A 27772-nucleotide genomic window follows, 5' to 3' on the forward strand; every position below is an offset into this window, starting at 1 on the left:
TTCTTTGGTGAATTTCTACAGTGCATCTTGTAGACGGTACATGCCTCTGCTACTGAGCATTGGTTGTGGAAGGTGTGGATATCTGTGAATATGATGCTGATCAGGTGGGTTGCTTCATCCTGGATGGTATCAAGCTTCTTGAGTGTTGTTGGAGCTGCACCCATCCAGGGAAATGGGCACGATTCTGTTACACTCCTGATTTGTCGTAAGTAAACCAATAATGATGTTGAGAGACAATGAACAAGTGTCATTAATGCTGGCTGATGATACTATTTGTCTTCTACAGTGGTTAATAAAAGAGAAAATATTAATTGGAAGTGTATATGGATACTCCATTCAGTCTCACTATCGAGTGGGATTAAAGGAGTGACCCAGTAAATAACAAAGTTGCGCTGGGATTAGTAAAATAAATTCCTGTAGTGGGAATTAATTTTTGTTGTGGTTCTGTTCGCCGAGCTGGGAATTTGTGTTGCGGATGTTCGTCCCCTGTCTAGGTGACATCCTCAGTGCTTGGGAGCCTCCTATGAAGCGCTTCTGTGATGTTCCCTCCGGCACTTATAGTGATTTATATCTGCTGCTTCCGGTTGTCATTTCCAGCTGTCCGCTGCAGTGACCCGTATATTGAGTCCAGGTCGATGTGCTTATTGATTGAATCTGTGGATGAGTGCCATGCCTCTAGGAATTCCCTGGCTGTTCTCTGTTTGGCTTGTCCTGTAATAATAGTGTTGTCCCAGTTGAATTCATGTTGCTTGTCATCTGCGTGTGTGGCTACTAAGGATAGCTGGTCGTGTCGTTTCGTGGCTAGTTGGTGTTCATGGATGCGGATCACCTAGCTGTCTTCCTGTTTGTCCTCTGTAGTGTTTTGTAGTGTTTCCTAGAGGCATGGCATTCATCCACAGATTCAATCAATAAGCACATCAACCTGGACCCAATATACTGACCACTGCAGCGGACAGCTGGAACTGACAACCGGAAGCGGCAGATTCAAACCCCTACAAATGCTGGAGGAAAGATCACAGAAACGCTTCACAGGAGGCTCCCAAGCACTGAGGATGTCACCTAGACAGGGGACGAAACGTCTGCAACACAAATTCCCAGCTCGGCGAACAGAACCACAACAACGAGCACCCAAACTACAAATCTTCTCACAAACTTGGAATTGATTTTTGTTTAGAAAGTGATCTGGCAGGCTTGAGAATATTAGTTTTACCAAGAGTGGTCGAACAACAAGGTAAAAGATATTGAGATACTGCAGGAGGAACACCTCAGACTGTTTCCTGACTGTGTCATGACTAGATCTTAAGCCCATAATCATAGACAGGAAGAAGAGGATTTTATAAAACAGGGAGATCTTTAGAAATTAATCTATCAGATTCAATTATTGAATATATAAATGAAAAGAATGGAAGTGAAGAGAATAAGGCTAATGTTTAGCCCCTGGTCTTTAACAAAAACACAACAAATGGACCTTAAATTGAAAGAGTTATAACAACCAGTCTATCAGCAATTGATTTTTTAAAAAAATCTGCATATTACTAATTGTAAGCCAAAGTACTAATAAAGAAATGAACAGCACCTTAAATGGGCAGTGGCCCAAGAATTCTATCTGAGTATCATAATAATGTTTATGAGTGACTCACAAAATTTTAAAGGCAAGTCCCTTAAAGTATTATCTGAACACAAGTAAAAAATACTAAAGAAATGTTTATTAACACAATGACATAAAGATGTGGTCAATCTTTCCAGACATTTCATACATATCATGTAGTGGGGAAACCCCAACTCTCAATTTAATCTGTATCTTTCCTCAGGGTGCCAGCTGTTGAAGACCTGGTTAGCAGTATCCGAGTAGATTGTGTAGGACCCCTACACAAAACCAGGAATGGCAATCAATGTCTTATAATGATTCTGTATCTTTCCATAAAATTTCCTGAGGTTGGACCTTTCGGAAAAAAATTGCTACAAAAATGTTAGTGGAAAGAAAGTTCAAATTTTTACAAGATGTTGACTACCCAGTGAAATACAACTGGATTCAATGACCAAATTTAATAACGTAAATGTTCAATACAAATTATGACTGGTTTGGAAATAAAACAATGCACATTTTTTCCTCATCACTGACAATCTCAAGGTGCATTGGGAAGGGGCATCAAACCTTTGAAGAACATGATTAGAAATTCTTACCAAGGATGTCCTAAGGACTGGGGAGATAGGAATTCTTTTGTCACTGTTTACTATTAGGGATGCCCCTAATGAGTCCACAGGATTCAGTCTTTTTGAACTGCTGTATAGATATGAAGTGAGAGGTCCATTTAAACTGATTAAAGAAAAATTGAGAAATCAGGGCTTAGAAGCTAAACTTTTAGCCTATGCTTTAGGCTTCCAAGAGAAACTGGTCAAAGTATCTGAGATAGCCAAAAAGAGTTGGAAGAGTGCTCCATCAAAACTACAGCAGATAGAAAAGGTCTAAGTTCAGCATCTTGTTGCTGAATGCAAGCAGCTAGTATGGCTACCTACCTCTCAGGAGCCATCAAAAGCATGATTAACTGGCCTAAGCAAATCAATAAGAAGCTAGAAGAAGTAATCTATGTCGTGAGTACTGAGAAGGAATCAGCTAGTGCATTCTGTTAATATGTTGAAGAGATATTATGACAGAGATGCTAGTCAGGAGAAAAGTATATTTACAATAGTGAAAGAAATAGGGAATGCAACAGAAACATTGCAATTGGAGAATGAATCAGAAATTAAAAATTGAGAAGTTGATTTGATTTGATTTATTATAGTCACATGTATCTAAGTACAGTGAAAGGTTTTGTTTTGCACAAATCATAGCCAGCAAAAGCATATAGATCATAGGGTGACTCATCAGCAAACAGATTAGGTATCATACAGATGCTTAAAAAGTTCAATAGCTTAGTGTTTTATTGTCCAAAAGACTATTTATTTGGAGGCTATTACAGAACCATGAGTCAATCTGTATATATAGGCTGGAGAAAATCCTTGTCCATGATATTTATGTAGATGTTGCATTACTGTTTGATATTTTATATAGAAGGCTTCTATCTCTGGATATGAATTGTTGCAAATTGATAATTTAGGGGAATAGATTAGATTACTTACAGTGTGGAAACAGCCCCTTTGGCCCAACAAGTCCACACTGACCCGCCGAAGCGCAACCCACCCATACCCCTAACCTAACACTACGGGCAATTTAGCATGGCCAATTCACCTGACCCGCACATCTTTGGACTGTGGGAGGAAACCGGAGTACCCGGAGGAAACCCACGCAGACACGGGGAGAATGTGCAAACTCCACACAGTCAGTCACCTGAGGCGGGAATTGAACCTGGGTCTCAGGCGCTGTGAGGCAGCAGTGCTAACCACTGTGCCACCGTGCCACCCACTAATAGATTGGGAAGTAGCTGGGTGTTTAATGTCTCTTTGTTTCTCGTTATGTTCTATATCGCATCGCAAAACTCTGACCTCATTTGAAGGTACCTGGATCCATACCTGAAGTGCTTTAACCTACTTGGCTACAAACCAGGAGCTGGAAGGTAGTGAATGGCTGGCTCGTGTTTACATTTGGCCAGCATGGGTAGATGTGACAAATTAAATTGTTTCTTTCTGTGCCATAACCTTTCTACATGTGCCATCTTTCTTGTACAGAATACAGTGCAGGACTTTGCAACAATTCTCATGTGCCATCTTTCTTGTACAGAATACAGTGCAGGACTTTGCAACAATTCTCAACTGCTCTCTCTCTTTTCACAGTGGGTGTTTCAATAGGCCCAGAACCTCTGTACAGAGCAACGGGGTTGGAGCAAGCACCAATCTATATAAACCCAGAAGAGTGTGAAGTGGTTTATAGTACCAGTAAAGGTAATTAGAGAGATGTGCTGTATTGTCTGCACAAAATAGAAGTGTTAAATAGAAAGCAGATTTCTCTGCATTATTCATAAGGAGCTGTCTTTAGATTCTTAACTGTTTAAATAAAATGCAAGGATTTTTTGATTTCTCCAGTAATTTGTCATGGGTTTCACTGTTTTCCATGAATATGGATATATAGGATTAGAACAGAGTGTTCTCTTTAATTCTCAGTTTAATGGAGGAGGAAATTAAATACAAAAAAATTATGAGCTCAAAGACACCCCTTGAAAAGGTGGTGAAAATAGATTCAGTAGTAGTTTTCAAAATCCATTTGAATGAATATTTGAAAGGAAAATGTTTGCAGTGTTTTGGGGCAGGACGAAGGGATTGGAACTAACTGGATAGCTCATCCCGGCACAATGTGTGGAATGAGAGTGGTGCTGGAAAAGCACAGCCGGTCAGGCAGCATCCAAGGAGCAGGAGAGTCGATGTTTCGAGCATAAGCTCTTCTTCAGGAATGAGGGGGTGGCCGAAGGAGACTGAGAGATAAATGGGAGGGTGGGTGGGCTGGGGGGAAGGTAGCTGAGAGTGCGATAGATGGAGGTGGGCATAATGGTGATAGGTCGGAGAGGAGGGTGGAGGGGATAGGTGGGAAGGAAGATGGACAGGTGGGACAGGTCAAGCGGGTGATGCTGAATTAGAAGGTTGGAGCTGGGATAAGGTGGGGAGAGGGGAAATGAGGAAACTGGTGAAATCCGGATTGATCCAGTGTGTTTGGAGGGAGGGTTCCAACGTGGATGATTTGGGACTGCCTTGGAACCCTCCAACCACATTGGATGATTCAGAATAAATTTTACATTCCCATTGTTGAACATTGCCTGTTACTGGTGAGAGGGGATTGGAGGTATTCACGTCAAGGAACAATGATCATGCAATTCCACCATTTTCTATCTGTGATGGATAAAAGACCACAGTTACAGATGTGGAGGTTTTCAATATGTGCTTCCACACTGTAATACTGCCCACCGTAAACCTGAGATTGCATGATTGACTTTTGTATGTCAAAACTGGAAGTATTGGAAATAAAGCTTGTGATGCATTTGTCTTGCAGCTTATATGGAACCCTGCTTCACCTTTTCCCGAGTGAGTGGCAGTTCCAAGCCCCTGAAACAGGCAGCCATTAATGTCAGTGATCAAAACAACACACTGATATTTGAGTCTCGATTTGAGAGTGGGAATCTCGAGAAAGTATTCAAAGTGTGCGTAAGGTTTTTCTGCAATACGTGGTGAAGCAATGAGCCCCACTTCCTAAACGCTTTTGAGGTCTATTATATATGTCATAATTTATGCATTCTAAACCTTTTCAAACTTTCTGTAAATGCAGGTTCCTACTGGCAGTGCAGGTTAGGGGGGATTTATCTTCGGATATTTGTCCATCAGCCGTGTATGAGCAGTATCATTGTTACCATTGTGTCAGAAGGCCAGACTACAGTACATAATAGGGGTTGACACTTCTAGAGCAGTACAGAAGGGATTGGAATTACTTTCTTTATAAGATATTAGGTGAAGGACCTGTCTACTTTTCCAGGTGAACCTAAACAAAACCACATCGACTAATTTGAAGTAGTTAGTAGATGAAAGGTCTGGTTTCCAGGCCAATAATTATCTCTCAACCAACACTTTGTTGTATATTAATTGTACACAGGTGGTCATTAGCATGAGATTCACTTTTGCTCCATGAAAAAGAGCCCTTGTGGCAAACCAGTAGTGTCCCTACCTCTGAACCAAGAGACCCAGGTTCAGGTCTCACCTGTTCCAGAGATGTGTCATAATGTCGCTGAGCAGATTGATTAGAAAATAGGTTGTGCTCCATCACTAAAGACTGAATCTGTTGTCCTTGAGTTAGGAGAGGTACTTTGTAGTCTAGAGATCAGTAAGCAAATATTAAGATGTAGAAAGATTGCCTCCAGTTTTATCCTTCACTAGCTGGCTTTGTAGACTAGAATAGCCAACTGTGTTCTACCCTCCACAAACGTGAAGTCATCCGAAACTCTTCTCCACATTATCTCAATTACGGCAAATTATTTTCATTTATCAGCTCCCTTCTCATTGTCCTATATTCAACTCTGATAAAGCAGATTTGACAATGTTCACAATTGTTTTAAGTCCCTCCAATTTCCCTGTTGGACCTACCATATCTTTCCCATTTCTTTGTAGTCACTTCCTGCACTACAAGGAGCCCAGACATCTGGTCTCAGTTGGTTCAGGCCTTTGACACGACCCACGTTTTTAAAAATGTATTCATTTGTGGGATGTGGGTGTCACAGGCTGGCCAGCATTTATTGCTCATCCCCAGTTGCTCTTGATGCTGCCTTCTTGAACCATAGTTCACCTGCTGTGGGTTGCCCCACAATGCCCTGAGGGAGGGAATTCCAGGGTTTTGACCCCGCAACACTGAAAGAGCAGTAATATATTTTCAACACAGAATGATGATGGCTTGGAGGGGAACTTGCAGGGCGTGGTGATCCCACGTATCTGCTGCTCTTGTCCTTCTAGATGGAAGTGGGTATGGGTTTGGAAGGGGCTTCTTGAGGATCGTTGGTGAATTGGCTTGAAGCGAGCGAATTTGTCTTCAGTTTCCAAGACTTGAATCCCTGGAATTCCCATCTAATTCTCTCTACCTCTTCTTCATCTTTTGAAGACAGACTTTGACCAAGCTTTGCTCATCTGCCTTTGATTGCTATCATTCAATAGCAAATTTGGCAGCAGTGGATGGGACACTATAGAAGAAACATTACTCTGTGTTTCAACTGTGCCATGTGTTTTCTGGAAATGTTCAATGAGACGGAACTTTGTTCTGATGACCTAATTAGGATTCTGGGTAATCTAAGATGGAGGATGGGGAAAATTTGTTTTAAAATACTGTTTTATAAGCTGTTGCATTGTTTTGGAACTTTGGGGGAGAAAAGATTAAAACAAGCGCACATTTAAGATGAGGAAGAGAACAAAGGCAGAGACCACATAGTCAGTGTGAGAAAGAAACCTACACTGTGCTGTCTGACACAGCAGTGAACCTGTACAGCTACAGCCTTTGCTGTTTGAGTTCAAGTATCTCTGGACATTGGAGTGCGTCTAAGAAAAAAATAACAAACAGCAAAATTCACAGCTGACTTTGGAGGAACCTGTGTGGGAGAGCTCCCATCACAGGAACTGATAAGTGCATGGTTTTTAAATGTGACCTTGCTGTCTTTTTAAATAGTGAGGAGAGTGGGTTTAGTTATATGTTGTATTGAGATCTGTCTCTTGATTAAAATTTGAAAATATAATACATAAGTACGAAGTTAGCTGGGTGCTTGTTTTTTTAGAGCAGTAAGACTGTGCTATTTTCTGTAGATTGTTAAGGTACAAAGATGACCCTTAATAGAGGGATGTGCTCCTCATGTCAGATGTGGGAGATTAGGGAGAATTTCCATATTACTGATGATTATGTCTGCAGTAAGTGTTTTTGGTTACAAATCCTGTCATGTTGTATTGATTGATTGGAGTGGCAGTTAGAGGCAACGAAGAATTTACAACAGCTCAAGGTGTGTGATGGATGGCAGTTATAGGAAGGGAGAAAAACTGCAGATACAGTCAGGTAGATGGGTTACCGCTAGGGAGACCTGGGTTCAATTCCTGCCTCGGGTAACTGTCTGTGTGGAGTTTGCACATTCTCCCTGTGTCTGCGTGGGTTTCCTCCAGGTGCTCCGGTTTCCTCCCACAGTCCAAAGATGTGCAGGTTAGGTGAACTGGCCATGCTAAATTGCCCATAGTGTTAGGTGAAGGGGTAAATGGAGAGGAATGCGTCTGGGTGGATTGCTCTTAGGAGGGTCGGTGTGGACTTGTTGGGCCGAAAGGCCTGTTTCCACACTGTAAGTAATCTATGTAATCTAAAAGAAAGGTAGGAGAGGGAGACATGTACTGCAGGAGTCTGTGTGGCCATCCCCAACTCAAACAAGTATGCTGCTTTGGAAAATGTAGAGGGTGATGGGCATTCTCAGGAGAATGTAGCACGAACAGCCAAGTTCCTGGTATCAAGACTGGCTCTTAGCAATGAGGGGTACATCAGTTCCAAGCAATTGTTTGTGATAGGGAACTCTCTAGTCAGAGGCACAGACAGAAGTTTCTGTGGCCAACAGTGAGAAATCAGAATGGCCTCCCTGGTGCCATGATCAAGGATATCTTGGAGAGAGTGCAGAATATTCTCAAAGGAAGTGGGACCAGCAGGAGGTTATTGTACACATTGGAACTAATGATGTAGGAAGGAAAAAGGATGAGATTCTGAAGGGAGAACATAGGAAATTGGGAAGGAATTTAAAAAGGAGGTCCTGAAGAGTAGTAGTATCTGAATACTCCCAGTGCTATGAAGTAGTGAGGGTAGGAATAGGAGCATAGAACAGATGAATGTGTGGCTGAGGAGCTGGTGCAGGGGAGAAGGGTTCACATTTTTGGATCATTGAAATTGCTTGTGGGGTAAAAGTGATCTGTACAAGAAGGATGGATTGCACCTGAATTGGAATGGGACTAAGATACTGGCAGGGAGAGCTGCTCGGGAGGATTTAAACTCATAATTGGGGGTGGGTGGGAACCCAGGGAGATAGTGAGGAAAGAGATCAATCTGAGACTGGTACATTTCAGAAAAGAAGTGAGTCAAACAGTCAGGGCAGGCAGGGACAAAGCAGAGAATGAGTAAATTAAACTGCATTTACTTCAATGCAAGAGGCCTAACAGGGAAGGCAGGTGAACTCAAGGCATGGTTAGGAACATGGGACTGGGATTACATAACAATTACAGGAACATGGCTCAATGTTGGACAGGGCTGGCAGCTGAATGTTCCAGGATACAAATGCTGTATGAAGGATAGAAAGGGGGTAGGAGAGGAGAGGTTGTGGCATTTTTGATAAGGGATAGCATTACAGCCGTACTTAGGGAGAGTATTCCTGGGGCGGCACAGTGGCTCAGTGGCTAGCACTGCTGCCTCACAGCACCAGAGACCCGGGTTCAAGTCCCACCTCGGGCGATTGCCTGTGTGGAGTTTACACATTCTCGCTGTGTGTTTTTTCCTCCAATTTTTTTTTCATCACAAAGATGTGCAGGTTAGGTGCATTTGTCAGAGGTAAATATAGGGTAAGGGAATGGGTCTGGGTGGGTTACTGTTCGGAGGGTCAGTGTGGACTTATTGGGCCAAAGGGCCTGTTTCCATACTGTAGGGAATCTAATTTAATATGCCCAGGGAAGTTAGTTGAGTGGAACTGAGAAATAAGAAAGGGATGAGCGCCTTATTGGATGCTTGCAAGTACAGGGATGACTGGAAAATGGGAAGCCTTCAAAGATGAGATAACAAGAGTCCAGAGACAGTATATTCCTGTTAGGGTGTAGGGAATACTGGATGACTAGAGAAATTGAGGGTTTGGTCAAGGAAAAGAAGGAAGCATATGTCAGGGTTGGACAGTAGAGATCGAATGAATCCTTAGGGTATAAAAGCAGTAGGAGTAAACTTAAGAGGGAAATCAGGAGGGCAAAAAGTGACATCAGACAGCTTTGGCAAATAGGGTTAAGGAGAATCAAAAGGGATTTTACAAATACATTAAGGACAAAAGGCTAACGAGGGAGAGAACAGGACCCCTCAAAGATCAGCAAGGCAGCCTTTGTATGGAGCTGTAGGACATGGGAAGGTACTAAATGAGTATTTTGCATCAGTGTTTACTGTGAAGAAGAACATGGACGATACAGCTTGTGGGAAAATAGATGGTGACATCTGGGGTGGCACAGTGGTTAGCACTGCTGTCTCACAGCGCCAGAGACCCGGGTTCAATTCCCGCCTCAGGCGACTGACTGTGCGGAGTTTGCACATTCTCCCTGTGTCTGTGTGGGTTTCCTTCGGGTGCTCCGGTTTCCTCCCACAGTCACAAAGATGTGCGGGTCAGGTGAATTGGCCATGCTAAATTGCACGTAGTGTTAGGGGCAGAGGGGAATGGGTCTGGGTGGGTTGTGGGTCGGTGTGGACTTGTTGGGCCAAAGAGCCTGTCTCCACACTGTAAGTAATCTAATCTAATCTTGAAAAATGTCCATATTACAGAGGAGGAAGTGTTAGATGTCTTAAAACACATAAAAGTGGATAAATCTCCAGGACCTGATCAGGTGTACCCTGGAATTCTGTGGGAAGCTAGGGAAGTGATTGCTAGGCCCCTTGCTGAAATACTTTTATCATCAATAGTCACAGGTGAGGTGCCGGAAGTCTGGACATTGGCTAATGTGGTGCCACTATTTAAGAAAGGTGGTAAGGAAAAGCTTACCGGTGACCCTGGCATTGGTGGTGGGCAAGTTGTGGAGGGAATCCTGAGGGACAGAATTTACATTTGGAAAGGCAAGGACTGATTAGGGATAGCCAGCAAGGCTTTGTGCGTGGCAAATCATGTCTCACTAAGTTGACTGAGTTTCTTGCAGATGTAATGAAGAGAATTGATGAGGGTAGATAATTGGATGTGATCTATGTGTAATTCAGTAAGGTGTTCAACAAGACTGGTTAGCAAAGTTAGATCACATGGAATACAGGGAGAACTAGCCACTTGGAAACAGAACTGACTTGAAGGTAGAAGACAGAGGGTGGTTGTGGAGGGTTGTTTTTCAGACTGGAGGCCTGTGACCAGTGGAGTGCCACAAGGATCGGTGCTGGGTCCTCTACATTTTGTCATTTAAATAAATTATTTGGATGTGAGAATAAGAGGTACAGTTAGTAAGTTTGCAGATGACATCAAAATTGGAGGTGTAGTGGACAGCGAAGAAGGTTACCTCAGATTACAACAGGATCTGGACCAGATGGGCCAAAGGGCTGAGGAGTGGCAGATGGAGTTTAATTGAGATAAATGAGAGATGCTGCATTTTGGAAAGGCAAATCAGGGCAGGATTAGTATATTTCATGGTAAGGTCCTGGGGAGTGTTGCTGAACAAAGAGTGGAGGTTCATAACTCCTTGAAAGTAGAGTTGTAGGTAGATAGGATAGTGAAGAAGGCTTTTAGTATGTTTTCCTTCATTGGTCAGAGCATTGAGTACAGTAGTTGGGAGGTCATGTTGTAGCTGTTGGTTAGGCCACTTTTGGAAGACCGTGGGCAGTTCTGGTCTCCCTCCTATAGGCAAGGATGTTGTTAAACTTGAAAGGGTTCAGAAGAGACTTACAAGAATGTTACCAGGGTTGGAAGGTTTCAGCTATAGCGAGAGGCTCAATAAGCTGAGACTGTTTTCCCTGGAGCATCGGAGGCTGAGGGGTGACCTCATAAAGGTTTCTAAGATCATAAGGGGCGTGGATAAGGTAAATAGAAAAGATGGTAAAAACAATGACTGGAGATGCTGGAAACCAGATTCTGGATTCGTGGTGCTGGAAGGGCACAGCAGTTCAGGCAGCATTCGAGGAGCAGTAAAATCAGTGATTTCGCTGCACTTTGGATGCTGCCTGAACTGCTGTGCTCTTCCAGCACCACTAATCCATAAATAGAAAAGATGCTTTCCCTTGGTTGGGGGAGTCCAGAACTAGAGGATATAGATTTAGGGTGAAAGGCGAAAGATTTAAAAGGGACCTAAGAGGCAACTTTTTCACTCAGAGTGGTGTGTGTACTGGATGAGCTGCCAGAGGAAGTGTCGGAGGCTGGTATAATTACAGCATTTAGAAGGCATCCAGATGGGTATATGAATAGGAAGGGTTTAGAGGGGTATGGGTAAAGTGCTGGCAAATGGAACTTAATTCATTTAGGATATCTGGTTGGCATGGATGAGTTGGACTGAAGGGTCTGTTTCTGTGCTGTAAATCTCTATGACTCTACGCCCATTCATTGGGACAAATTACTGATAATGATGATGATGAAATTGCAGTGATCTGGCATTGGTCAGATATCAATATCAAATTTGTTTAAGGTTCCTCTAAGCACGCTACGAATTAGATTAGCATTATTCAAAATAAATAGCTTTATCATATATGAATAGAGAGTTATTTTGCTCATATTTGCACAGACAGAATTCTCAGGGCACTTAATATTTCCCTGTCTCTTAATCAGCTGGTTATTTCCATTCTACTTCTGCAGAGGAGAATATGAATATAACCTGATGTTGCGCACAGACCTCTACACAGCAAAGCACACCCAGTGGTATTACTTCCAGGTGCAGAACATGCAGCCAGCAGTCCAGTACCGCTTCACCATCATCAACCTGATGAAGCCCACCAGCCTGTACAACATGGGAATGAAGCCGCTGTTGTATTCCACCAAGGATGCAGAGCTGCACAAGATTGGCTGGCGCAGGGTGGGGAGCCAAATCAAGTACTACCGAAACAACTACAGCAACAGCAAGCACCACTACTACTCGCTTACCTGGACCTTTGAGTTCCCGCATTACGGGGACACTTGCTACTTTGCCCACTGCTATCCCTACACCTACTCTGACCTCCAGGAGTATGTGACACATGTGGTCAACGATCCAGCCAAGTCCAAATTCTGCAAAGTCCGGGTGCTCTGCCGCTCATTGGCTGGGAACATGGTTTACGTTCTGACTGTGACAAATCCCTCTGAGAGTTCCGAGGCCGCACTGGAAAAGAAAGCAGTGATCCTGACCGCCCGTGTCCACCCAGGAGAGACCAACAGCTCCTGGATGATGAAGGGTTTCCTTGACTATCTTCTTGGCAACTCGCTGGATGCCAAACTGCTGCGGGACACATTCCTTTTCAAAATCGTGCCAATGCTGAACCCTGATGGGGTCATCGTGGGGAATTACCGGTGCTCACTCTCTGGTCAGGATTTAAATCGTAAATACCGGTCCTATTTGAAGGAGACCTACCCCTCTGTGTGGTACACCCGGAAACTGATCAAACGGTGAGAGAGAATGGAGCAATGTGTGTTACAAAGTTAAGCGTGATCCACCATCTCCTTCCCCTGAATCATACCCAGGTCTCAACTCAGTCAGGGAGGTAATCCCATTATTGCCGTGTAGTATAAACTATAGGCACTAGCAACATTTCCGTGTCAGTCACTGGGCCATGATGAGCATCTGAACTCAATCAGGGATGGTGCAATTGGAGTGTTGGCCACTTGTCATACAGTAGAAATGTCCCTGTCTCTGGGCTGAGAGGCCCAGGTACATAGTCCCATCTGCTCTGACATCTCTGAACAAGCTGATTGGAAAATACCTTGGGGGGGGGGGGGGAGTGTGATTAGTAAGATTGTGGCTTGTGCAGCCCTAGGAGGACACAAAGACGGACAACAGAAAAAAGAGAGCAACTCAGAGATCCCTCATGGTTAAGAGCAATACTGTGAGCTTCAAAAATACATTTTCCCCTTCCTTTTGCAAGAAACGATTCCATCTCCTCAACTATCAATGACTCACCATTTTGGGCCTGTCTTCCAGGCTGTCTTGATGACATCTTGAAGTATAAAACTTGCGCCCACACCTCCCACCTCACCTCCCTCCAAGGCCCCAATGGATCCTTCTATGTCCATCACAAATTCACCTGCACCTCCACACACATCATTTACTATATCCGCTGCACCCGATGTGGCCTCCTGTACGTTGGGGAGACAGGCCGCCTACTTGCGAAACGTTTCAGGGAACACCTCTGGGACACCCGCACCAACCAACCCAACCACCCCGTGGCTCAACACTTTAACTCCCCCTCCCACTCCGCCAATGACATGCAGGTCCTTGACCTCCTCCATCACCAGACCCTGACCACACGACGCCTGGAGGAAGAGCACCTCATCTTCCGCCTGGGAACCCTCCAACCAGAAGGGATGAATGTAGATTTCTCCAGCTTCCTCATTTCCCCTCCCCCACCTTATCTCAGTCCCAACCCCAGGATTCAGCACCGCCCTCTTGACCTGCAATCTTCTTCCCGACCTCTCCGGCCTATCACCCTCCCCCTCACCTCCTTCCATCTATCGTATTCCCAACGCCCCTCTCCCAAATTCCCTCCCCCCAACCTTTTATCTCAGCCCACTTGGCACACCAACCTCATTCCTGAAGAAGGTCTTATGCCTGAAACGTCGCTTCTTCTGCTCCTCGGATGCTGCCTGACCTGCTATGTTTTTCCAGCACCACATTCTTCATCTTTGATGATATCTTTGCCCATCACGTAGTTTTTGATGTAGAGTAAATCTCCCTCTGCACTATCCCCAAAAAATGTTCACAGAACATATACCACGAGGTTAATTGCAGAGTAAAATGATCAATTTGTTCTGCTCTTTTATTTGTGTTTCGAAATACATTCATGAGATGTGGGCATCACTGGCTGGGCCCAGCATTTATTGCCTGTCCCTAGTTGCCTCCTTGAGAAGGTGGGGATGAGCTGCCTTCTTAAATCGCTGCAGTCCATGTGCTGTGGGTTGACCCACAATGCCCTTAGGGAGGGAATTCCAGGATTTTGACCCAATGACAGTGAAGGAACAGTGACATATTTCCAAGTCAGGATGGTGAGTGGCTTGGAGGGAAACTTGCAGGGAGTGGTGTTCCCATGTATCTGCTGCCCTCGTCCTTCTAGATGGAAGAGGTCATGGGTTAGGAAGGTGCCGTCTAAGGATCTTTAGTAAATTTTTCCTGGAACACGTCAAGGTTGTTGAGTGTTATTGGAGCTGACCCATCCAGGTTAGTAAGGAATATTCCATCACATTCCTTACTTGTGCCTTGTAGATAGCGGGCAGGCTTTGGGGAGTCAAGAGGTAAGCTACGTGCTGCAGGATCCCTCACCTCTGACCCACCCTTGTAGCTACCCTATTTATAAGGCTAGTCCAGGTGAGTTTCTGGTGTATGGCAATCTCCAGGTTGCTGGTGGTGGGTGGGGTGGGGGGAGGAGGTTTATGAAAGTTGTGCCATTAAATGTTAGCTATGACTAGAAAAAAGGTCTCAGAATAGCTAATGGGCCGAAAGACTAATCTGTCCCCTGGACCTGGTGGGATATATCTTAGAATATTAGAGGAAGTTGCTACAGAGGTAGTAGCTGCACTGTTAGTAATCTTCAAGGAATTCTTAGATTCTGGAAGAGTCACAGAGGATTGGAAAACTGCCATTGTAACATCGTTATTTGACAATGGAGGGACAGAAACATTGGGAATTAATGAATGGAATGTATTTGGAATTTTAGACTTTGATAATGTATAACATGTATGCTATTTAATAGGGTACCACAAGGTACTTAATAGGATAAGAATCCTCTGGTGTTGGAGGTAGTACATTAGCATAGAGAGGAGGTTGGTTAATGAATAGAATAAAGAGTTGGGGGAGAAGGGGGACATTTTCAGGGTGGGAATGAGTGATGTGCCCCAGGGATTAGTGCTGGGGCCATAGCAATTTACCATCTATATTACTGACTTGGATGAGGGAAGTGAATATACTGTATCCAACTTCACAGATAACCAATATTAAGGGTTGGAAATCAAGCTGTGAGGATGACACAAAGGGTTTGCAGATGGATAGAGACAGGGTAAGTGAGTAATTACCAGTGATTACCATCGTTGAATCCCCTCCCTCCACCCACCCAGCTATTGGCAGAAGATATATAATTCGGAAAATTGCAAATATGTACTTTGGCAAGAAGAATAGAGGAGCTGAATATTGTTTAAATGGAGAAAGATTACAGAAATCTGAAACACATACATAAATCACAAAAAGCTCGCATAAAGTTTAATGGGTAATGGGGAAAGCAAACAGAATGTTGGCCTTTATTTCAAAAGGATTAGAATATAAAAATAGATTTGGCTATAGCTATGCAAAGCACAAGTCAGAGCAATGGGTAAGAGCAGTATACTGGCATTGGAGGCAATCCAGAGAATGTTCACTAGGTGTGAAGGACACCAGGTGTGGAAGGACTGCATTGTGAGGAGAGGTTGAGTAGATTGGGTCTGTACTCATTGGAGTTTAGAAGAATGAGAGGTGACCTATTGAAACATGCAAGATTCTTATGGGCCTTGTAGGGTAAATGTGGAGAGTTTGTTTCCCCTTTTGGGAAAGTCTAGGACCAGAGGGTATCATCTCAGAATAAGAGGTCACATATTTTAGAAAGAGAGATAAGAAGGAAATTCTTTTCTTGGGGTGGTGATTCTGTGGAATTCTTTGTTAGAGAGGGCTGTTGGGGCTGGGTCATTAAGTCTATTCAAAGTTGAGGTAGGCAGGTTTTTAATTAGATAAAAGCAAATTACTGAAGATGCTGGAATCTGAAACCAAAAGAGAAAATGCTGGAAAATCTCAGCAGGTCTGGCAGCATCTGTAAGGAGAGAAAAGAGCTGACGTTTCGAATCTAACTGGCCCTTTGTCAAAGATCTTTAATTAGTAAAGGAATCAAGGGTTATGGGGAAAAGGGAGGAGAGTGGAGTTGACGATTATCAGATCAACAATGATCTCATTGAATAGCAGAGCAGACTTGATGGTGTGAATGGCCTACTTCTTTTACCCTCCTTATGGCTTTATTGAGACTACATGCTCTCTTATCAGAGACAGGCATTGATAACCGCCACCAAGACAGAACCCCACTGGTTCTCACCTACCACCCCACCAACCTCCGCATACAACGTATCATCCGCCGCCATTTCCGCCACCTCCAAACAGACCCCATCACCAAGGATATATTTCCCTCCCCTCCCCTATCAGCGTTCCGCAAGGACCACTCCCTTCGTGACTCCCTCGTCAGATCTACACCCCCCACCAACCCAACCTCCACCCCCGGAACCTTCCCCTGCAACCGCAGGAAATGTAAAACTTGCGCCCACACCTCCACACTCACTTCCCTCCAAGGCCCCAAGGGATCCTTCCATATCCGCCACAAGTTCACCTGTACCTCCACACACATCATCTATTGCATCCGCTGCACCCGATGTGGCCTCCTCTATATTGGTGAGACAGGCCGCTTACTTGCGGAACGCTTCAGAGAACACCTCTGGGCCGCCCGAACCAACCAACCCAATGACCCCGTGGCTCAACACTTTAACTCTCCCTCCCACTCCACCGAGGACATGCAGGTCCTTGGACTCCTCCACCGGCAGAACATAACAACACGACGGCTGGAGGAGGAGCGCCTCATCTTCCGCCTGGGAACCCTCCAACCACAAGGTATGAATTCAGATTTCTCCAGTTTCCTCATTTCCCCTCCCCCCACCTTGTCTCAGTCGGTTCCCTCAACTCAGCACCGCCCTCCTAACCTGCAATCCTCTTCCTGACCTCTCCACCCCCACCCCACTCCGGCCTATCACCCTCACCTTGACCTCCTTCCACCTATCCCACCTCCATCGCCCCTCCCCCTAGTCCCTCCTCCCTACCTTTTATCTTAGCCTGCTTGGCTACTCTCTCCTATTCCTGATGAAGGGCTTATGCTCGAAACGTCGAATTCTCTATTCCTGAGATGCTGCCTGGCCTGCTGTGCTTTGACCAGCAACACATTTGCAGCAGGCATTTGTGTGACACAACGTCACTCACCACACAACACCATGCTGTCGTCCAACAGGTTTATTTGGAAGTACAAGCTTTTGGAGGTAGCTAGTGGGGTAAGATCATAGGATGTAGAATTTATAGTAAACTGTGTATATTTACTGTAATCTCTGTGTCCTATGATCCCGCCCCACTAGCTACCTGATGAAGGAGCAGCGCTCCAAAAGCTTGTACTTCCAAATAAATTGTTGGACTATAACTTGGTGATATGTGATTTTTAGCTTTGTCCACCCCAGTCCATCACCAGCACCTTCACATCACAAATGTTACTTGCCATTTGTCAGCCAAAACCTAGAGTTTTTTCCAGGTCTTGCTGCATTTAGATATTGATTGCTTCTGTATCTGAATAGTTATGAATGGTGCTGAGCTTTGAGCAGTCATTAGCAAACATCTCCACTTCTGATCTTATGGTGGAAGCAAGTTCATCTTTCTTCTTTCTTTCCAGGTTAATGGAGGAGCGGACAGTGTTTCTATACTGTGATCTCCACGGTCACAGTCGGAAGCAGAACATTTTTATGTATGGTTGTCAGAGTCGGAGACGGACTGTATCATCATATGCCAAGCAGCGAGTGTTCCCCTTCATGCTTAGTAAGAACTGCTGTAACAAGGTATGGTCTAATGATGTAGGATTTCAGATAGATCTCATAATTCTTCCTTGGGAACCTAGGGAAATCCCTTGAAGAGTTTAATTACAGTCATAGAATCATAGAGATGTACAGCACGGAAACAGACCCTTGCTTTCAACTTGTCCATGTTGACCAGATACCCTAAATTATTATAGTCCCATTTGTCAGCATTTGGTCTATATCCCTATAAACCCTTCCTATTCATAGGTGTCCTCGAGTTGACGTCTGGATTCAGCGGTGTAGAGGTCAGTGCACCAGACTACCACAGCACCCCCTTCCGCTGCCTCTGCCTCAGAGCTTACTTTCACAATCAGGACTCCCGTCCACCTTCTGAGGACCCCTTCACTCAACTCCAACACACTGCATCCACCTGGACACCCCGCGCTGGCCTATTATCTGCCCTCGACCTCTTCATTTCCAACTGCCGCTGAGACATTAACCGCCTCAACCTGTCTACCCCCCTCCCCCCTCACCCTCACAATGCACAGCCCTCCATTCCCCCTGCTCCAATCCTGACCTCACCATTAAGCCAGCAGATAAAGGGGACGCCGTGGTAGTCTGACGCACTGACCTCTACACCGCTGTATCCAGACGCCAACTCAAGGACACCTCTTCCTACCACCCCCTCGACCATGACCTCACCCCCCCCCATTGCCAAACCATCATCTCCCAGACTATACAGAACCTCATCACCTCAGGAGATCTCTTCCACCCACAGCTTCCAACCTCATAGTCCAGGAACCCCAAACTGCCCGGTTCTACCTCCTTCCCAAGATCCACAAGCCTGACCACTCTGGCCGACCCATTGTCTCAGCATGCTCCTGTCCCACTGAACTCATCTCTACCTACCTCGACACTGTCCTATCCCCCCTAGTCCAGGAAGTCCCTACATACGTTCGAGACACCACCCACGCCCTCCACCTCCTCCAAGACTTCCATTTCCCCGGCCCCCAACGTCTCATCTTCACCACGGATATCCAATCCCTCTACACCTCCATTCCCCATGACCAGGGCCTCCAAGCCCTCCGTTTTTTCCTCTCCAGACGTCCCCAACAGTACCCTCCCACAGACACTCTCATTCGTTTGGCCAAACTGGTCCTCACCCTTAACAAATTCTCCTTCGAATCCTCCCACTTCCTCCATACCAAAGGGGTAGCCATGGGCACAAGTATGAGCTCGAGCTATGCCTGTCTCTTTTTTGGCTACGTAGAACAGTCGATCTTCCGTAATTACACCGGCACCACTCCCCACCTCTTCCTCCGCTACATTGATGACTGCATTGGCGCCACCTCGTGCTCCCACGAGGAGGTTGAGCAATTCATTAACTTCACCAACACATTCTACCCTGACCTTAAATTTACCTGGACCATCTCTGACACCTCCCTCCCCTTCCTGGACCTCTCCATCTCCACTAATGACCACCAAATTGATACCAACATTTTTTACAAACCCACCGACTCCCACATCAACCTGGATTACACCTCTTTCCACCCTACCTCCTGCAAAAATACCATCCTGTATTCCCAATATCTCCGCCTCCGCCATATCTGCTCCCAGGAGGACCAATTCCACCACAGAACACAACAGATGGCCTCTTTCTTTAGAGACCCAAATTTCCCTTGCCACGTGGTTAAAGATGCCCTCCAACCCATCTCGTCCACATCCCGCACCTCTGCTCTCAGACCCCACCCCTCTAACCGTAACAAGGACAGAACCCCCTGGTGCTCACCTTCCACTCTACCAACCTTCACATAAACCAAATCATCCGCTGACATTTCCGCCACCTTCAAACGGACCCCACCACCAGGGATATATTTCCCTCCCCACACCTTTCTGCCTTCAGCAAAGACCGTTCCCTCCGTGACTACCTGGTCAGGTCCACGCCCCCCTACAACCCACCCTCCCATCCTGGCATCTTCCCCTGCCACCGCAGGAACTGTAAAACCTGCGCCACACCTCCTCCCTCACCTCCATCCAAGGCCCCAAAGGAGCCTTCCACATCCATCAAAGCTTTACCTGCACATCCACTAATATCATTTATTGTATCCATTGCTCCCGATGCGGTCTCCTCTACATTGGGGAGACTGGACGCCTCCTAGCAGAGTGCTTTAGGGAACATCTCTGGGACACCTGCACCAATCAACCACACCGCCCCGTGGCCCAACATTTCAACTCCCCCTCCCACTCTGCCGAGGACATGGAGGTCCTGGGCCTCCTTCACCTCCGCTCCCTCACCACCCGATGCCTGGAGGAAGAACGCCTCATCTTCCACCTCGGAACACTTCAACCCCAGGGCACCAATGTGGACTTCACCAGTTTCCTCATTTCCTCTTCCCTTACCTCACCCCAGTTCCAAACTTCCAGCTCAGCACTGTCCCCATGACTTGTCCTACCGGCCTATCTTCCTTTCCACCTACCCACTCCACTCTCCTCTCTGACCTATCACCTTTATCCCCATCCCCACTCACCTATTGTACTCTATGCTATTTCCTCTCATTTATCTCTCCACCCTTCAGGGTCTCTGCCTCAATTCTTGATGACGGGCTTTTGCCCGAAACATCGATTTTCCTGCTCCTCGGATGCTGCCTGACCTGCCTGACCTTTTCCAGCACCACTCTACTCCAGAACAGTGGTTACATTAGCCCATACACCACCATTGTATAGGTCATGGCAGAATTCAAGCCCATGTTCTTAGAACACTAGACTCGGGCTCTGGATTAACAGCCCAGGTTAACATTACCATTACACCACCTCCACTCCATCCATCCCATTGCATCCAGGCTTGGTCCAGATTAGTTCCAAACCTTGATGAACTCTCCCTCAAAATCTAATTAATTTCTTTCAGTAGTTGTACAGAAATTTCTAAAATTGAGATAAAAGATAATATACCCAATAAAGATCAAGTCTGCAAAGATGCTGTAATTCTACCAGCCTCCACCACTTCCTCTGGCAGCTCATTCCATACAAATACCACCCTCTGCGTGAACAAGTTGCCCCCTTAGGTCCCTTTTATATATTTCCCCTCTGACCCTTAAAACCTATGCCCTCTAGTTCTGGACTCTCCCAACTGATGGAAAAGTCTATTCATCCTAATCATAAATTCTGTGATTTTATAAAGCTCTATAAAGTCACCGCTCAGACTCCAATACTCCAGGGAAAACAGTCACAGCCTATTCAATCTCTCCCTATACCTCAAACTCTCCAACCCTGGCATATCCTTGTAAATCTTTTCTCAACCCTTTCAAGTTTCACGACATCCTTCCAATAGGAGGGAGACCAGAATTGCACACAATATTCCAATGTCCTCCTTGCTGCAACATGACCTCCTGACTCCTATACTCATTGCTCTGACCAATAAAGGAAAGCATACTAAATGGCTTCTCCAATATCCTATGTACCTGAAATTCCACTTTCAAGGAACTATGAACCTGCACTCCAGGCGTCTTTGTTCAGCAACACTCCCCAGGTCCTTACCACTAAGTGTATAAGTCCTGTCCTGATTTGCCGTTCCAAAATGCAACATCCCACATTTTTCTAAATTAAACTCCATCTGCCACTCCTCAGTCCATTGGCCCATCTGATCAAGATCCTGTTGTACTCTGAGGTAACCTTCTTTGATGTCCACTACACCTCCAATTTTGGCGTCATCTGCAAACTTATTAACTATACATCTTGTGTTCAAATCCAAATCATTTATATAAATGATGAAAATGAATATGACCTATCACCTCCATCCCCACCCCCACTCACCTATTGTACTTTATGCTACTTTCTCCCCACCCCCACCCCTCCTCTCATTTATCTCTCCACCCTCAGGCTCTCTGCCTTTATTCCTGATGAAGGGCTTTGCCTGAAACGTTGATTTTCCTGCTCCTCGGATGCTGCCTGACCTGCTGTGCTCTTCCAGCACCACTCCACTCCAGAACCTGGTTTCCAGCATCTGCAGTCATTGTATTTTTCTACTGTAACCACTGTTGACTATTGTAAATATCTCACCTGGGTCACTAATGCCCTTTCAAGAAACACAATCTGCTGTCCTTACCTGATGTGACCGACATGTGACTTGCAGCAATGTGTTTGAGTCTTAATTCATAATTTGGGAAAACCGAAAGAGCCGTGGATGCTGTAAATTAGAAACACAACCAAATATTGCTGGAAAAGCACAGCAGGTCTGGCAGCTACTGTGAAGAGAATCAGAGTTAATAGAGTTTCAGATCTGTTGACCATTCCTTTGAATTGATGGTTGCTTGGAAAATGTGGGTTTTATGTAGAAGCTGGGGGTTGGTGGGGGTGTGGGGTGGTGGTGGGGGGATTAGTAAGGAGTAAACAGTAAGTGGGGATGAAGCTCAAAGAGAGAGAAAAACAGTTGGGCAGGCAAAGGTAGCCAGCATTCCAGCTGGGAGGGTGAATAGCTGTTAATGGGGACTGTTAGTGACTAACAATGGGTTGTGTGTAATTATGTGATTATAAGGCCTGGTGTGTGTTAGTGGTGGTGGTTGGGGTTGGGAGGGTTGGATCAGCTGGCTAGGACATAGGACAGTTCAACCTCGAAAGTTATTGAGGTCGATGTTAAGTCCCGAAGGCTGCAGGGTCTCCAAGCAGAAAATGAGGTGCTCTTTCAACTTACGCTGAGCTAAGCTGGAACACTGCAGCAAGCCCGAGACAGAGATATTGACCAGGGATCAGGGTGGTGTTATGAAGTGGCAGACGACTGGGAGGTCAGTGTAATTTTTGCAGCCAGAATGGAGGTGTTTGACACTTTGTTTCCCCAATGTAGAGGCGATCACATTGTGAGCAGTGAGTGCAGCAGACTAGATCCCAACTATTGGCTCCAGCTCTGGCACTTCGGCCCTCAGCCCCTCTCTTCCCCTTGTCCTTATCTACCATCCCACCAAACATCCACATCCAGAAAATCAGTAGCTGCCATTTCTGCTACCTCCAGAAAGATGCCACTACCAGACACACATTCCACTCTCCTCCCTTGCCCGCCTTCTGCAGGGACTATTCCCTGTGGGATACCCTGCTGCACTCTTCCTTCACTCCCAACATCCCCCCACAGCCCCCGACACCTTCCCCTGCAATCACTGAAGGCGTAACACTTGCCCATTTACCTCCTCCCTCCTCAAGGGCCCAAATATACTTTTCAGGTGAAGTGATGCATTACCTGCATTTCACACGATATAGTCTACTGCACTCACTGCTCACAATGTGACCTCCTCTACACTGGGACACCACAGCCTGCCTGCAAAAATGATGCTGAGTTTCCAGTCACCTGCCACTTCAACACACCACCCTGACCCCTGGCCAATGTCTCTGTCTCAGTGCTCCAGCGAAGCTCAGTCTAAACCTGGTGTTCCGCTTGGGGACCCTACAACTTTTGGGACTTAATATTGATTTCAACAACTTTAGAGCTTGAACTCTCCTATGTCCTAGCCAATCGATCACCCCTGCCACCAGTATACACCAGGCCTTGTAATCACATAGTTAGGCACAACCCTTTGTTAGTCACTGACAGTCTCCATTATCAGGTAATCATCCTCCCAGCCAGATCGTTGTCCACTCCTTTGTCTGTCCAACTGTTTTTCTCTCTCTTTTGGCTCTATTCCCACCTATTGTTTACTCCTTCCCCACCCCCACAACCCCTGCTCCACCGCCAACCTATCTTCTGCATGAAAACCCACCTTTCCCAGCTACCATCAGTTCTGATGAAGGGTCACCGGACCCGAAACGTTAACTCTGATTTTTCTTCACAATTGGTAATAAATGCTGGTTTAGCTGGTCTTTGCCAGACCCTGTGATCAAAAGAACAGGCTTCCTGTTATGCTCTGTGATTCTATAACTCATGGCAGATTACGAATGTCAGTAAAACCATTAAGCTCCTTGAGCCTATTCTGGGACGTGGGTGTCCTTGTACACCAGTCAGTGAAGGTAGACAGGCAGGTGCAGCAAGTCATTAGCAAAACAAAAGATATACTGGCCTTCATTGCATGAGGATTTGTACTCAGAAACATGGATGTCTTGCTGCAGTTATCAAGGACCATGGTGAGCTCACACCTGGGGTATTGTGTGCAGTTTTTGTCTCCTTACCTAAAAAAGGTTATACTTAACATAGAGGGAGTGCAGTGGAGGCTCACTCAGTTGATACCAGGGATGATAGGACTGTCTTGTGAAGAGAGATTGGTTTGACTCTGTTACATTCACTAGAGTTTTGAAGATGAGATCAGATCAGATTTCATTGAATAAACTTCAAACAAGACTGTGTTATGGATCAGACCAAACCCCCTCAAAATATATTAAGAACATAGCCTAGAACATAACTTTTTCTTATTTTAAAGGTAAATGTAAGATCCAGATGCAATTCAATTGGCCAAACTACTTGACTTTAAAAAAACACATTTTAGTTTTATGCGATAGTTAAAATACAGACAAAATAAAAATAAAAGAAAATAATTGGTTTAAGTGAACTCTATTGAAATGCTTAACAAAATAATATAAAATGCATGGCTCCAAACCATTCCTGATGAAGGGCTCTGGCCCGAAACGTCGAATTTCCTGTTCCTTGGATGCTGCCTGACCTGCTGTGCTTTAACCAGCAACACATTTTCAGCTCCGATCTCCAGCATCTGCAGACCTCACTTTTTACTCCAAACCATAGTATCATCACAGCTGGACAGAGCAGATCTAGAGAGGATGTTTCCCCTGCCTGGGGAACCTAGAACCAGGGATCGCAGTTTCAGGGTTTGGGTAGACCATTTAAGACTGAGATAGGGTAAAAATTCTTCACACACAAGGTAGAGGACACATGGATTTCTCCGCTGTGGAAGGTGTGGAGGCCAAGTTACTGAATCTACTCAAGAAAGGTCATAAGACATTGGAGCAGAAATTAGGCCATTTCGGCCATCAAGACTGCGCTGCCGTTCAATCATGGCTGATAGGTTTTGGTAATTGTGACGTTATTCACTTTTTAAAAATAATAGATCAGAGTATTATTGAAATGGTGAAAGATTGCAGCATGCTGTTGTACAGAGGGACTCAGGAGTGCTCGTACAAGCATCTCTAAAAGTTGATTAGATTTAGATTACTTACAGTGTGGAAACAGGCCCTTCGGCCCAACAAGTCCATACCGACCCGCCAAAGCACAACCCACCCATACCCCTACATTTACCCCTTACCTAACACTACGGGCAATTTAGCATGGCCAATTCACCTGACCTGCACATCTTTGTGACTGTGGGAGGAAACCGGAGCACCCAGAGGAAACCCACGCAGACACGGGGAGAACGTGCAAACTCCACACAGTCAGTCGCCTGAGTCAGGAATTGAACCCGGGTCTCAGGCGCTGTGAGACAGCAGTGCTAACCACTGTGCCACCGTGCTGCCCACTAATTGATTTGCAGGTGCCACAGGTAATCAGGAAGGCAAATGGAATATTGGCTTTCATTGCTGGAGGGATTGGAGTTAAGAGCAGGGTGGTTCTGCTGCAATTGTACAAGGCGTTGGTGAGGCCACACCTGGAGTATTGTGCGCAGTCCTGGTCTCCTTACTTGAGGAAGGATACACTGGCTTTGGAGGCAGTGCAGAGGAGGGTCACCAGAGTGCAGAGGTTGATTTCGGAGATGAGGGGGTTACCCTCTGAGGACAGATTGAGCCGCTTGGGACTGTACTCACTAGAATTCAGAAGATTGAGAGGGGACCTTATAGAAACTTATAAAATTATGAAAGGGATAAATAAGATTGAGGCAGAAAAGCTAGTTCTGCAGATGGGTGAGACTAGGACTAGGGTACATGGCCTCAAGATTAGGGAAAGTAGATTTAGGACAGAGATGAGGAGGAGTTGCTTTTGCAGAGAGTTGTGAATCTATGGAATTCTCTGCCCAGGGAAGCAGTAGAGGCAGCTTCATTAAATATATTCAAGACCCAGTTGGATGGGTTGTTGCATGGTAGGGAAATTAAGGGTTATGGAGATAATGCAGGTCAGAGAAGCTGGGATGATGGCTATATCAACCATGATCTTAATTAGTGGCAGTGCAGACTGGACAGGCTAAATGGCCTATCCCTGCCTCTATTACTATGAAACTATGAAAACCCCATTTTCCCACTTTCTCCCTGTAACCTTTGCCCTTAGCAATCAAGAACTTATCTATCTCTGTTTTATATCTACTTGATGACCTGGCCTTCACAGCCTCCTGTGGAAATAAATTCCACAGATTCGCCACTCTTGGCTAAAAACCATTTCTCCTTATTTCCTTTCTAAAAGATTTTCCCTTTACTCTAAGGCTGTGCCCGCAGATCCTAGTCTCTCCTGCTAATGGAAACAACTTCTCAACATCCAGGCTGTTCAGTATTTTGAAAGTTTAAATTAGATCTCCCATCATCCTTCTAAACTCTATCAAGTATAGTCCCAAAGTCCTCAAATGTTCCTTATATGTTAAACCTTTAATTCCTGAGATCAGAATCGAGATTGTGGTGCTGGAAAAGCACAGCAGGTCAGGCAGCATCTGAGGAGCAGGAGAATCAATGTTTCAGGCATAAGCCCTTCATCAGGAAGGGATCATTCAGGGATCATTCTCATGAACCTCCTCGAGACCCGTTCCAGGGCCAATACATCTTTCCTGAGGTACGGAGCACAAAATTGCTCGCAATATACTAAACGTGGTCTGACCAAAGCCTTACAAAACATCAGAAGGACCCCTGGTTTTATATTCTAGTCCTTTTGTGATGAATAATAATGTTGTATTTGCCTTCCTAACTACTGACTCAACCTGCAAGTTTACCTTTTGAGAAACCTGGACTAGGACTCCCAAGTCCCTTTGCACTTCCAATTTCTGAATTTTCTCCCCTTTTAGAAACTAGTCCATGCCTCTATTCTTCCAACCAAAGTGCACCACCTCACACTTTCCAACATTGTATTTCACCTACCACTTCTTTGCCCACTGTCCTAACCTGTCTAAATCTTTTTGCAGCCTTACTGCCTCCTCAATACCACCTGTCCCTCCACCAATCTTTGTATCATCTGTAAACTTAGCCAGAATGCCCTCAGTTCCTTCATCCAGATCATTAATATATAAAGTGAAAAGTTATGGTCCCAACACTGAGCATTGAGGAACACAACTTGTCACCAGCTGCCATCTTGAGAAGGGACCTTTAATCCCCATTCTCTGCTTTCTGCCAGACAGTCAAGCTTCTCTCCATGCTCTCACAGAATGGGCCCTTATCTTACTCAGCAGCCTCCTGTGCAATACAAAAGCCTTCTTGAAGTCCCAGTAGATAATATCCATTGGCTGTCCTGGATCTAACCTGCTTGTTGCCTCCTCAAAGAATTCTAACAGATTTGTCAGGCATGACCTCCCTTTGATGAAACCATGCTGACTTTACCATATTTTACAATCCACTTCCAAGTATTCAGAAATCTCAGCCTTCACAATGGACTTCAAAATCTTACCAAATCTGAGGTCAGGCTAATGGGCCTATCGTTTCGTATCTTTTGCCTTGCTCCCTCAAACAGGGAGGTGCCATTAGTGATTTTCCAGCCCTTTGGGACTCTCTGTGACTCCAGTGATCCCTGAAAGATCACTACTAAAGCCACCACTATATCTTCAGTTAGCTCCTCCAGAACTCGAGTGTAGCCCATCTGGTCCAGGCAATTTTTAGATTTTAAAGGCATCAGGGTATGGGATGAAAGCAGGAATGTGGCATTGAGCTAAAGGATCAGCAATGATTACATTGAATGGCAGAACAGGCTCGAAGGACTGAATGAATAACTTCTGCACTTATTTTATTTCATT

The 27772-nt window shown here is 45.3% G+C and overlaps 1 protein-coding gene across 1 annotated transcript in view; it reads left to right on the top strand.

Moving 5' to 3' along the window:
- LOC132818228 (cytosolic carboxypeptidase 3-like) overlaps positions 1 to 27772 on the top strand; it is a 120284-nt gene that overhangs the window by 56747 nt on the left and 35765 nt on the right. The window contains exons 2-4 of the mRNA XM_060829008.1: positions 4979 to 5126; positions 11982 to 12764; positions 17807 to 17969. Coding sequence (XP_060684991.1) covers positions 4979 to 5126; positions 11982 to 12764; positions 17807 to 17969 — 1094 coding nt within the window. The remainder of the gene's footprint in view (positions 1 to 4978; positions 5127 to 11981; positions 12765 to 17806; positions 17970 to 27772) is intronic.

Source organism: Hemiscyllium ocellatum, chromosome 8 (assembly GCF_020745735.1).
Source record: "Hemiscyllium ocellatum isolate sHemOce1 chromosome 8, sHemOce1.pat.X.cur, whole genome shotgun sequence".
In the NCBI taxonomy this organism is placed as follows: domain Eukaryota; kingdom Metazoa; phylum Chordata; class Chondrichthyes; order Orectolobiformes; family Hemiscylliidae; genus Hemiscyllium; species Hemiscyllium ocellatum.